Genomic DNA, 12038 nt, shown 5'->3' with positions numbered 1-12038 from the left:
AAAAAAAAAAAAAAAAGAAAAGAAAAAGAAATAAGGGAAAGAAAAAAGGTACTGCAATATCTGGGGAGATGGCAATAAGAGAAAAAAGATAGAGAAGGAGAATAATGAAGAAAAAAATGGAAAGAACGCAGAAACAGAACAAGGAATGGGTTTAACCATGAGAAAGAAAAAAGAAATTGGAACCAGGAACAAGGAAAAGAGAAAAAGGTGAAAATTAGAACCTGGGAAAGAAAGAATAAAGAAAAATGATAAAAAGGACAAAAGTAATAATAATTATAGTTGTTTCAAAACAGACAAAAACAAACAAAATGGGAAAGAAATAATTGGGGCAGGGTGGGCTCAGTCCGAGCATACAAAGTGGGATGTAATTCCTGCCGGCCTAGAAGGTGGGTGGGAGTGAGGGATGGCTGCACCTCCATTCACCAAGAAGGTGTGGGGTATATGAGTAACAAAGGGAATGTCACACCTTTCCAGTCGTGGGCATCTGGAATGTCTTTGTGGTTCCTGGCAAGTAGAGCCTCTTCTTAAGTCCCTGGAATCTGGGAGAATGCTGTTGCTTTAAATATCCAAAATGGTCAAACCACTTGTAAACATTCAAAATGGCTGTACCCTCCAGGCAGGCAAAAGTCCACAGCTCAACCTGCCATCCTCTTCCATGGTTTCCCTTTTATTCACCAGCCACCAGAGCAGTTCTCTGTGAAGTCCCTGGCTAGCAGGGCTGATTTGTAGGTTAACTCTTAGGTCCTTCCACCACTCTGCAATATCCAAGCTGTCTGTGCCATCAGGATCGCTGCCTGACTGTAGCTCTGTATGTCTCCTTTTTTGGTGTTTTCATACAAATTCTTTTACTAGTTGGAGTTTAGTCCTCTTCCATATTCTTCCCTTCAAAGCTCGGGGGTCCAGGATTATCTTCTGTATCTGTGTTAATTGGTTCCCCTTTTCTTTGTTGAATAGGGTCTGTGCAGTTTTTCTGCCTATTTTGCCATCTTACCGGAACTCCTTTCCAAATGTTTTTTATCATAGAAACATAAAGCAAAAAAAAACTTCACAGTAAAAATTTGAAAAATACACAAAAAGTGATATAAGAGAAGAAAATAAATGTTGATGTTCCCACTATTAGAAGAAAGACTCTGTTTTGTTGTATATAATTTTTAGTGCAACTTTTCTAGCCTTGATGATAATGAGTGAATTGAAGGCAGACTTTCTCACTTGAAAGTGTGATAGAATCATATATTTTTTGAAATATGAATGTATTTTCAATAGATTTGATGTATCAATGTATTTAGTTTAATTAACATATACTAAAGGATTCATGTTTTTTGCCTCTACTCTATCCCCATAGAGCCAGCATTTTTCCAGCCTACTTTGACTAGAGAGGAGCTCTGATTGTGTAGTGCCTAAGGCATTTGACTGCTAACCAGAAGGCCGGTGCTCAAACCCACCAGCCACTCCTTGGAAGGAAGGTTGGGCAATCTACTTCCATAGTGATACTGCCTTGGAAACCCAAAGTTGGGTCACTATGAGTTGGATCTGACTTGACAGCAGTGAGTTTGATTTTGGTTTGAATAGGAACCTCTGGTGGAGTAGTACCTAAGGTACTTGACTGCTAACTAGAAGGTTGATCCACCAGCCACACTCCTTGGAAGGAAGGTTGGGCAATCTACTTCTTTAGTGATACTGCCTTGGAAACCCAAGGAGGGGTCACTATGAGTTGAATCTACTCAACGGCAGTGAGTTTTTTTTTTTTTTTTTGACTAGATAAAGATCCTGTGGACTGGGAATGAGAAGAAAAGGGAAATGCTGCTATTTGTCTCTGTGAAGTATCTGTGGCCCAGCCTCTTTCTGTAGAGTTGAGGATAGAGTAAACTCAAGGACAGAGTCTGCCTTTTCTCCCAGGGGTCCCAGTAAAGTTAGAGAGGTTTGAGATTCTTTCCCCCTTTTCCCTTATGAGAGTCAAATTGAAGAAATAGCAGAGTAGGGCAGGGATGGCCTGAGACAGTTCTCTGAGTCAGAGTGGCCAGGAGAGCATCCACACTGTTCAAGATTATTTCAAGGAGTTCTGGCATATTCATAATTGTTTTGCTTTGGGAAGAGGGAACCCAAGAGCAGATGTCAGTGTTATTCTCATGCCAAAGGCCAGATGGGAACTCAGTTGCCTCTATGGATGCCAGCAGGGATAGATACTGACAGTTGGCAACTCCTAGGAACAAGGACATGGCAGAGGATGCCAGCATGGACAGATGACAACCAATGACCAGATGAACTCCCTCCATGTCCAGATGTTGTGTCAGTCACTACCCACCACCTTGGGGCAAAGTGGGAGGAAGAAAAACTCAGAATAGACTAAATTTACCTTGACCTGACTTGTTATCAGTACTGCCATCAAGTGGAATGGAGGTTCAAGGCAGGTATTAGAGTCAGTATGGAAAACAGATTTCTGCGTAGCCAAGTTTTGTGGGCTGAAATATTATGATCACTGCAAAGGTAAGGCTGCATTGTTACACCAGACCTTTGATAAAAAGCATGATCAGAAGCATTTTCCATTCTGAGGAAGAAAAAAAATAGGCTCAACCTAAAAAGAGATTCTAGACTGTGGAAAAATTTGCAGACCAAAGGAGAGCAGTGGGAATACTTCTCTTTTTTTATGTAGATGGAACTTTTGGTGATACTTCTCACAGTTGACTGAAGAATGTAGCAGAATGGCAATGTGTCACTCAGACTTTATCTTGATGCTTTAGAAAACACAGGTTTATAATTTCCACTCAAGATTTGTGGGAGCTCTGATGGCATAGTGCCTAAGGCCTTTGACTGCTAACCAGAATGCTGGTGGTTCAAACCCACCAGCCATTCCTCGGAAGGAAGGTTGGACAATCTACTTCCATAGAGATACTGCCTCAGAAACCCAAGGATGGGTCGCTGAGTCAGATCCGACTAGAGGGCAATGGGTTTGATCTCAAGATTCATGCTATAACAATGAACTTACAGGAGAAAATAGCATTCCTAACATTCTGTTCTGGTAGATCCCACATTTACTTCAGAGATCCACATAACTAAGCTCAATAGCATATAAGGTTTAGGAGAAAGGGGTGACCATATTCTTAACCTGAGTCAGGTATATTCATTAAAAGCACAGGTTCTCAACCCTGGATACTTGTTAAAATCAACATTTTACAAATGTTGATGCCTGGGACCACCCCCATCCCAACATACTGGTTTAATCAATTTGAATTGATTTGTACTTGTGTGATGCTAGAGAACAAGGGAGAACAGGAAACTGCTTTGCTGTGTGGTATTAGCCTGTATCCTACTATGGAAAATACCTCCAATTATCTCTTTAACTAGTAAGAGATGCTTCAATTTATATATATATATATATATATATATATATATATAAAAAAGTATATATATATATATATATATTTTATTGTGGGGGCTCCAGTGGTGTAGTGTCTAAGATATTTGACTGCTAACCAGAAGGCTTGTGGTTCAAATCCACTAGCCACTCCTCGGAAGGAAGACTGGGCAATCTACCTTGGAAACCCAAGGAGGGGTTGCTGTTTTTATTGTGGTCAATATACATGTAAGGAATCGTTTGCCTTTTCAACATTCTTCACACAATTCAATGACTTAGTCATGCTTGTTGTTTACCCATTGACATGTGTTTTCAAAATTTTCCATCACCCTTAACAGAATCTCAGCCTTCCCTAAGCACACTTCCCTTTTCTCTTCCTGATCCATGGACTCTTTAATGAAATTTGTGGATTTTTAAAGAAAAGGCTAAGAATTTGCTATTTACAAACTATGTGGCCATTTTAGTATGTACTACCTCATCTCTGTTCCCTTCAGAAATTCCTACTTCTTTTGCTTTTGGTCTAGTGGCAGCTAAAACCTGCTCCAGTTCATCCTTTTCAAATAAATTAGGCACTTCACCCGAGTTCAGGATGTTATTGATATCTTCTAGGAACTCCTCCACCACAATCTGTAGAACAAAGCAGAATCATCATTACAACTCACTCACCACTTTCTATTTATTACATATAAATAAAAAATATTTAATCTAAAATTTACATTGAGTTAGTCATATGTGTAAGAAAGGATAATCTCAAAAATTAGAACCTTAATATTCTAACACAGTAAGCAAGTACTCTGAGTTTTTATTTTTCCTTCCTGTTTTGTTTCTTAGAAGGTATCAATATCTTGTAGGGTTCAAGTCATATGTGCTAGCATTTTAATTACTGTTTATTATAAATATTAATCCACAATTATGTAGAAAACTTATAACCATTCATAGGAGTATAATATGCCACTGAGTTGATGCTCCACACATTTATGTGGACTTAGATGATTCACAGTCTCATTTACATTTGGGCCTATAGCTTTATTTCCCAGTTAGATTATATCCATCTCATTGAGGCCATTCCCCTTTTTCACTGACCCTCCACTTTACTAAGCATGATATTTATCCTTCTCCAGGGAATGTTCCTTTCTGAGAACATGACCAAAGTAGATCAAAAGTCTGGCCATTCTCGCTTCCAAGGAGCATTCCAGATACATATTGCCAATTAATTTCCAGAAAGGTTTTGCTAACTCTTAATCTACTAATGAAGTATGAGTAGGCCTGTCTCCTAGCACATTTGCCCACACTGCATATTATGATTTTTAATCTTTGTGATTGTACAAGAACTCCTGGTGGTACAGTGGTTAAAGTGCTCAACTGTCAACCAAAAGATCAGCAGTTAGAACTCACCAGCTGCTCCATGGGAGAAAGATGTTGCAGTCTGCTTCTGGAAATATTTACAGCCTTGGAAACCCTACAAAGCAGTTTTATTCTGTCCTATAGATTCGTTAAAAGTCAGAATCAATTAGAAACCAGTGGGTTGGCTGCTTGATCAATGGGTAAAGTCAAAACCACTGGTATTTTTCTTTATTTAAATTTCTTTAATCACTGGTGAGGCAGAATATTTCTTCATGTATTTAAAGTATTTTTTTTTTTTTTCTTTTTTAAGGAACTTTTTATTTACATCTTATTACATTGTTATATAGGAGTTCTGATGGCATAGTGCCTAAGGCATTTGACTGCTAACCAGAAGGCTGGAGTTCAAACCCACCAGCCATTCCTCAGAAGAAAGACTGGCCAATCTACTTCTGACACCACCTTGGAAACCTAAGGAGGGGTCGCTATGAGTGAGAAATGACTCGATGGCAGTGAGTTTGGTTTTGATTTGGTTTACATTGTTATATGTCTTTTATTGGTATGTTATTATTTTCCCTGTCCATTTGTAATAAGTATTTATATGCTGGGATATAAACTCATTGTGTGTCACCAAAAAACCAGGTCCACTGGCATTGAGTCAATTCTGACTCATAGTGGCCCTGATTGCAAGTAGATGGTTCATCTTCCTGCCATAGAGCAGCTGGTGGGTTTGAATCACTGAAGTTCTAGTTAGCAGCCAAATGCCTTAGCCACTATGCCACCAGAGCTCCGTCATTGCATGTCACAGATGGTAAAAATATTTTTTCCCATTATATATATGTATTTAATCCTATTTACAATGTTTTAATAATTAAATGGAAGCTTAAAATATTTATGGGTTAAGCCTATTACTTTTCTGTTCCTTGGCTAATTTCTAGAAAGGTTATTTTCCCTAAAGTTAAAATACACAAATGTAGTCAATGTGTATCATCTACTACAGAATAAATTCAAGCTCAGTTAAATTAGTTGTTATAGACATAGATGCAAACCCATTTTCATTTTAAATTTCAATCCTTACTTTAATTTTTTTCCTCAGGTAGTTCATATTTCCCTAATCATTTTCTTATATTTCTCTCTATAGAAACAGTTTATTACCCTCTGCTATCTATGTTCTTTCCCTCAAAAAAAAAAGTTTTATTCTCTTTAGCCTTTCATCACATTTCATCACTTAAAATTTAAAAAGAGAAAATAATTCTTGGTAAAACCATTAAAAATATATTATAAAAATCTTTTACAAGTTCCAGGAAATCCAGGTGGCTATCAGAGAGAACAATCCCTTGTACTCATCCTACATACTGTTTAAAACACACATGTAATTGTAACACCTGTCCTTTATCTGTCCTGACACAGAGACTGTTATATGTACCTGAGTGTCTGTGAAAAGGAAAACCATATTCTTGTCATCTACACCAGCCATTTTGAACAATTTCCTGAGGTCTTCATGGAAACTGTCATAGTTATAACCCCGGCTCAGCTCAATCTGCAAACATTTGTAACCACATATATGAGCTGCAAGTCTTGTAAGAGATTGCTTTCCTGTGCCTCCTACTCCAACAAGTAGGGCATTTCCTCTTTCCTGACGAATCATCCGGGCAATCCTGCAGGAAGCAAAACAAAGAAAGACCAGTTTCAAGTTTACAACATGGCTTCTACTGGGAGGGCTTGCATCAGTACAAAAAGCCTGTTGTTGTTGTTGTTGTTGTTATGTGCTGTCGAGTCGGACCGACTCATAGCGACCCCTCCTTGGGTTTCCGAGGCAGTATCACTACGGAAGTAGATTGCCCCATCCAGCAGTTTATCATCCAGCAAGATGCCACAAGGGAGGGACAGGGTATGTCTGGGGCTCATTCTTGAGAGTAAAGTACTGCTGGGCTTGTCTCTATTTCCATATCTCCTTCATTCCCCACAGCTGTTAATTCTCTGTGCTGATAGAGCAAATTTAGAATAAAAATAAAATCCCTTCTCTCTTAACTTGTGTGAATGATTTTGTTTGAGACCCTGGCCAATGTAGGCCACAACTTGTATTAATCATTATAGTGGCAAGGCCAGCTTTCCCTTTATAAGGATGAGCAAGCAGAAAAATGACTGGATCTGGGAAGAGACAACTTCAGTTCATACAGAAGGACTGAGAGGAAAAATTTGAAATGGATTTTCTGTAGGATGGCAACAAAATTTTAGAAAATTCTTGATTTGGGTGAAAAACAAGATTAAAAAGCATCACAATCATGATATTAGAGCAAGCATTCATAAACAAGGAAATAAATCCCAAAGTAGGAAAAATTGGACGGAAATGGAATACTTGACTGCCAAATTGAAAACCTCAGTGGGAGATGGGCCTTCAACAAATTTAATCAGAACTGAGAGAGAAAAGATAATCATATTAAAATGATGTGAGAGAAAATGTAAGATAAAGAGAACAAATCTAGGAGAAACAAATGGGATCTCAAAAGCAACATAATGGAACTGTAGCAGGAGAAACAATAGAACAGAACTGAAGCAACAGTGACTGAAATAATACAAGAAACTCATGGAGCTGAGCCCACAGATCCAAAGAAGCCACTGAGGGTCAGGAAAGAAAATCAAAGAGGAGAGGAAAAACACTAATTATTTTCTAAGAGAAAATATAAATATATAAATATTTAAGTGTATATGTATATAGAATGTATTTTAGACATAACTGAAAATTTTTTTAAGTATCTAAGGCAGAAGTAAAAGAGTACTTCCCACAAAGGAATAAGTACTTGTAGGCTGGCCTCAAACATAAACTCTATAATATTCCACAAGACAATGATTTAGAGAGGAAAAAGTATCATGTAATTGTTCAAAAAGTACACCATCCACAAACTCTTCCTAAAAAGGTTCTTCAAAGATATACATAAAGATGAATAAAATTTTAAAAAATCCAAGAAGTCAGAAGGGGTATCAGTATAAATGAACATTACATATGAGAGTCAAGTCCATATATTGTTTTTAGATGATAAATTAGTAATGATACTGTTGATAAACTTTGTTGAAATAAGATACATAATGTAAAAGCAGTAATTTCTTCTTCTTTTCATCATTACCAAAAACCAAACCAAACTCACTGCCATCAAATTGATTCTGACTCGCAGCAACCCCCTTTGGGTTTCTGAGGTGGTAAATCTTTATGGAAGTAGATTGCCCAGTCTTCCTTCCACGGAGTGGCTGGTGAGTTTGAACTGCCAACCTTCTGGTTAGCATTCAAATGCCTTAGGCACTGAGCCACCCGAGCTTCTTTTTCATCATTAGCATTGTTCATAAATTCAGATTGGGTCAATACAAAATAGGAAATCATGGGAGAAATGTTCAAGGAAGCTCATTTCTCATTTTGTTTTACCATAAGCATCTATCTGTCTATCTATCTATCTAATTTTATTTATGATGCTGGTAACTGGAGAAAACAAAGTCCAAATATTTAAAGATGATAATTACTTTATTGATTGATTTTATTAGGAAAGTAAAATATGGTCATTGTCACTGAAGAGAGAAAAAAGCATTGCTAACATTTTCCACACGTAAGCTCTGTCATGAGGGGCTGGTGCCCATGTGTTAGGCATGTCCCTCAGAGAATTCTTGCAATGGAAAAGAGTTAGGCTTATAAAACAAATGAAATCTACAATGGTTGGATTCAATTTGTTTCACTGTAATCTTGAAACCCCTGTTTGGGCATACATCGAATTAGTCCTGGTATTCTGTGTAAAACTCTTTGTAAACCACCTCAGATCTTTTTGTAGTAAGATTATGTGCCGTCGAGTTGGCCCCGACTCATAGCGACCCCTCCTTGGGTTTTCGAGGCAGTATCACTACGGAAGTAGGATTGCCCAACCTTCCTTCCGAGGAGTGGCTGGCGGGTTTGAACCGCCAGCCGTCTGGTTAGCAGGCAAGTGTCTTAGCCACTATGCTACCAGAGCTCCCGGGTTGTAAGATAGGACACATAAAAACAATAAAAAAAATCTATTAATATTTAGCAAAAACAATAACCCTTGGGATTCCAAAGAAAGTTCAAGCCATGTGTATTTAAAATCTATTTTTAAAACTTTTAAATTACAGTGAGATACACTAATAGACCTTTGACTCTCTAGCAATCAATTTAAAGAATTTTATATAATTAAATTCTTATCTTTTAAACCAAAAAGAAATTAGATCAATGCATTACTGAGCACCTTATAGCACTATACCTTGAAACATGTTCTATAGCATCCTGAAAGAACACCAACTTTACTTCTTTGGGATTTGTGAGGTTATAGTCATCAAGATAGTCCTGTAGAACATTTGCAATTTTCTCCATATCAGGCATATCATCATAAATTCGATCACCCCTGTCTGCTCCAAACTGTAAGATTATTTGTGAGAGAAAACCAAGTTGGATCAATTCTGATATATAAATACATAACATATATAAATACATAATAAAGTTCTGTAGTACATAACATACATAACATTTCATCTGTGTTGCTAGTTAAATCATTTGCTTATATATATGCCAGCAGGGCTTTAAAATCAAGGAAATAGGACTAAAGAAAATCAGATTTCCACTGATAACTGGAAAGTTCATTTAACTTAACTATTGAAGTGGTACATTGAATTTTCAATGATCTCTGCAATAAAATTCACACAGGATCTTGGAAGGTTTTTCACTTATATGTTACTCTGGTTTCATACCTTTGTTCTAAGACCACTGACATCACAGCAGTTAAATGGGCTGAAAATTACTCATGGTAAACTGCTAGGGTTATAACAAATCACACCATAATTATATGTGGTTTTTGCACAGCAGTCATCTTGGGGTAAATAAATTGTGGAGAATGAAATCTGAGTTGTAGGTTATAGGGAATGGAGACCCTGTTTGACCTTACTGGAGTCCCTGGGTGGTACAAATGTTTAAGGCTCAGAGGCTCATGACAAAGTTGGCTGTTCATGTCTACCCAGAGGTGCCTCAGAAGAAAGGTCTGGTGATCTACTTCTGAAAAATCAGTCACCGAAAACCCTATTTAACACAGTTATAATCTGATGCACAAGAGGTTACCATAAGTTGGATGCAATGCTATAGCAACTAATACTACTACTAGTAGTAGGAGCTCTGGTGGCATAGTGCCTAAGGCATTTGACTGCTAAACAGAAGGTTGGCGGTTCAAACGCACCAGCCACTCCATGGAAGGAAGATGGGGTAATCTATTTTCATAAAACTTTATAGCTCTGGAAACCCAGTGGGGTTCTCTGTGAGTCAGAATCAACACGACGGCAGTGGGTTTGGTTGTGTTTTGTTTGTTTGTTTGTTTAGTAGTACTAGTTGAACTTATTAATGATGGCTTTTCTCTGCTCTAGCAACAGCCCAGGGTGCATTTTCACCTGACTAGAATATATAGAGGTCACACAAGAAGAGTCCAGGTGTTTTTTTTTCTTTGATTTATTTCCCCGTTTGATAATAATATCACTAGAAACATATAGACACTGTAATCTCTACCTGAAAACAAACCTTCACACAAGTAAATTATGTATCTAGGAGTCCTGGTGGCATGATGGTTAAGCACTCAGTTGTAAACCAAAAAGTTGGTGGTTAGACGCACCAGTTGTTTTGTGGGAAAAAAGACCTGGTGATCTGCTCCCTTAAAGACTGTTGTTGCTGTTAGGTGCCATTGAGTTGGTTCCAACACATAGTGAGCCTCTGTGTACAACAGAACAAAACACTGCCAGGTCCTACACCATCTTCACAACAATTTCTACATTTGAGCCCATTGTTGCAGCTACTGTGTTAATCCATCTCTTTACCAAGCATGACATCCTTCTCCAGGGAATGGTCCCTTCTGATAACATGTCCAAAGTATGTAAGACAAAGTCTTGCCATTCTCACTTCTAAGAAGCATTCTGGCTGCACTTCTTCCAAGATAGATTTCTTTGTTCTTCTGGCTGTCCAATGTATATTTAACGGTACTGAAGGAACTGATGGTATGAAGGAAGAAGTCCAAACTGTATTGAAGGCATTGGCAAAAAACAAGGCTCCAGAAATTTACAGAACACCAGTTGAGATGTTTCAACAAATGGATGCAACACTGGAAGTTCTCACTTGCCTATGCAAAGAAATTTGGGAGATAGCTACCAGGGCAACCAACTGGAAAAGATCCATATTTGTGCCAATTCCAAAGAAAGATGATCCTCTTTAAAGATTACAATCTAGAAAATCCTATGGGGCAGTTCAACTCTGTTCTCTGTGGTCACTTTGAGTTGAAAACAGCACACAATAAGAATATTCTAGAGAAGTGGTAAGGTATCACATACATATAAAGATGAACTCATTCATTTGTTCAATCAGCATTGATTGACAGCCTGCTATGTACCTAGCTCTGTGGATGAAGCTGGGGATATAGTGTGAACAAAACACACATGGCACACCTCTCCTGGAGAACTGAAAATGTTTTAAAAAATCAGAGTCAACTTGGTAAAACACGATGGTGATCTGTCAGCACAGACAAGTTGCTTAGACTGAAGAGTCACTCTAGGCAGGTTCAGAGGGTAAAATTAGGACTCAAGTCTAAAAGTTATTGGTGGGACAGACTTGAGAGATTTAACATAGGGAAAAATTTGCTACTAATTAAAGCTACCTTGAAATGAGGGAAGCTCTACTAAGTAGCTTTTTATCACTAGACGTGCTTGGGCAGAAGCTGAACAGGTACATAGAGTGCAATAAGGGGATTCTTGTCCTGAGTCAAGAGACTAAACCTCTTTGCTTCTTTCCAAATCAAATGCCCAACTGGTCTCTGATTCAAACTATAATGAAAACATAAGTAATTAGATCAGAGGTCAGCAAATATTTTCTGTAAATGGCCAGATAGTAAATATTTCAGGCTTTGTGGGTCATATGGTCGGTCTCTATTGTGATGACTCCACTCTGATATTGTAGTCTAAAAACAGCCATATAGAGTGACAAACTAATGGGAATGGGTGTGGCTCTGAGCCAATAAAGTTTTATTTGTAAAAACAGAAAGTGGGGGGATTTGGCCCATGGGCCATAATTTGCTGACCTCTGGTCTAGATCTTTAATCTTTACAAGTGTAGAGTTCTAATAGAATTCGAACCTAAATTGGACAATAGTAAATGCTTTAAAATGTTAAAATTCAGTCAATACAGCATACTTGCCTTAATAAAATCTCCAAATATAATGGGCCTATTCAAAAAATATTCCAGGTCAATTGCAATTCCAAAATGTTTGTCTATTTAAAAAACAAAATTAATGTTAATCTAATGATAAGCTTGATTGCTATATTTT

At 37.7% G+C, this 12038-nt stretch overlaps 1 protein-coding gene across 1 annotated transcript in view; it reads right to left on the bottom strand.

Annotated features, from left to right (window-relative positions):
* Positions 1-12038, bottom strand: part of DNAH6 (dynein axonemal heavy chain 6) — a 447135-nt gene that overhangs the window by 187212 nt on the left and 247885 nt on the right. Inside the window, exons 42-45 of the mRNA XM_007948902.2 lie at positions 11909-11982; positions 8953-9107; positions 6120-6351; positions 3827-3979 (exon numbers count right to left, since the gene is read on the bottom strand). Coding sequence (XP_007947093.1) covers positions 3827-3979; positions 6120-6351; positions 8953-9107; positions 11909-11982 — 614 coding nt within the window. The remainder of the gene's footprint in view (positions 1-3826; positions 3980-6119; positions 6352-8952; positions 9108-11908; positions 11983-12038) is intronic.

This window comes from Orycteropus afer, unplaced genomic scaffold (genome assembly GCF_000298275.1).
Source record: "Orycteropus afer afer isolate SDZICR_OR568_19922 unplaced genomic scaffold, OryAfe1.0 scaffold00231, whole genome shotgun sequence".
Taxonomy (NCBI): Eukaryota; Metazoa; Chordata; class Mammalia; order Tubulidentata; family Orycteropodidae; genus Orycteropus; species Orycteropus afer.
The sequence above is the reverse complement of the archived record's forward strand: the minus strand, read 5'-3'. Positions and strand labels throughout refer to the sequence as shown.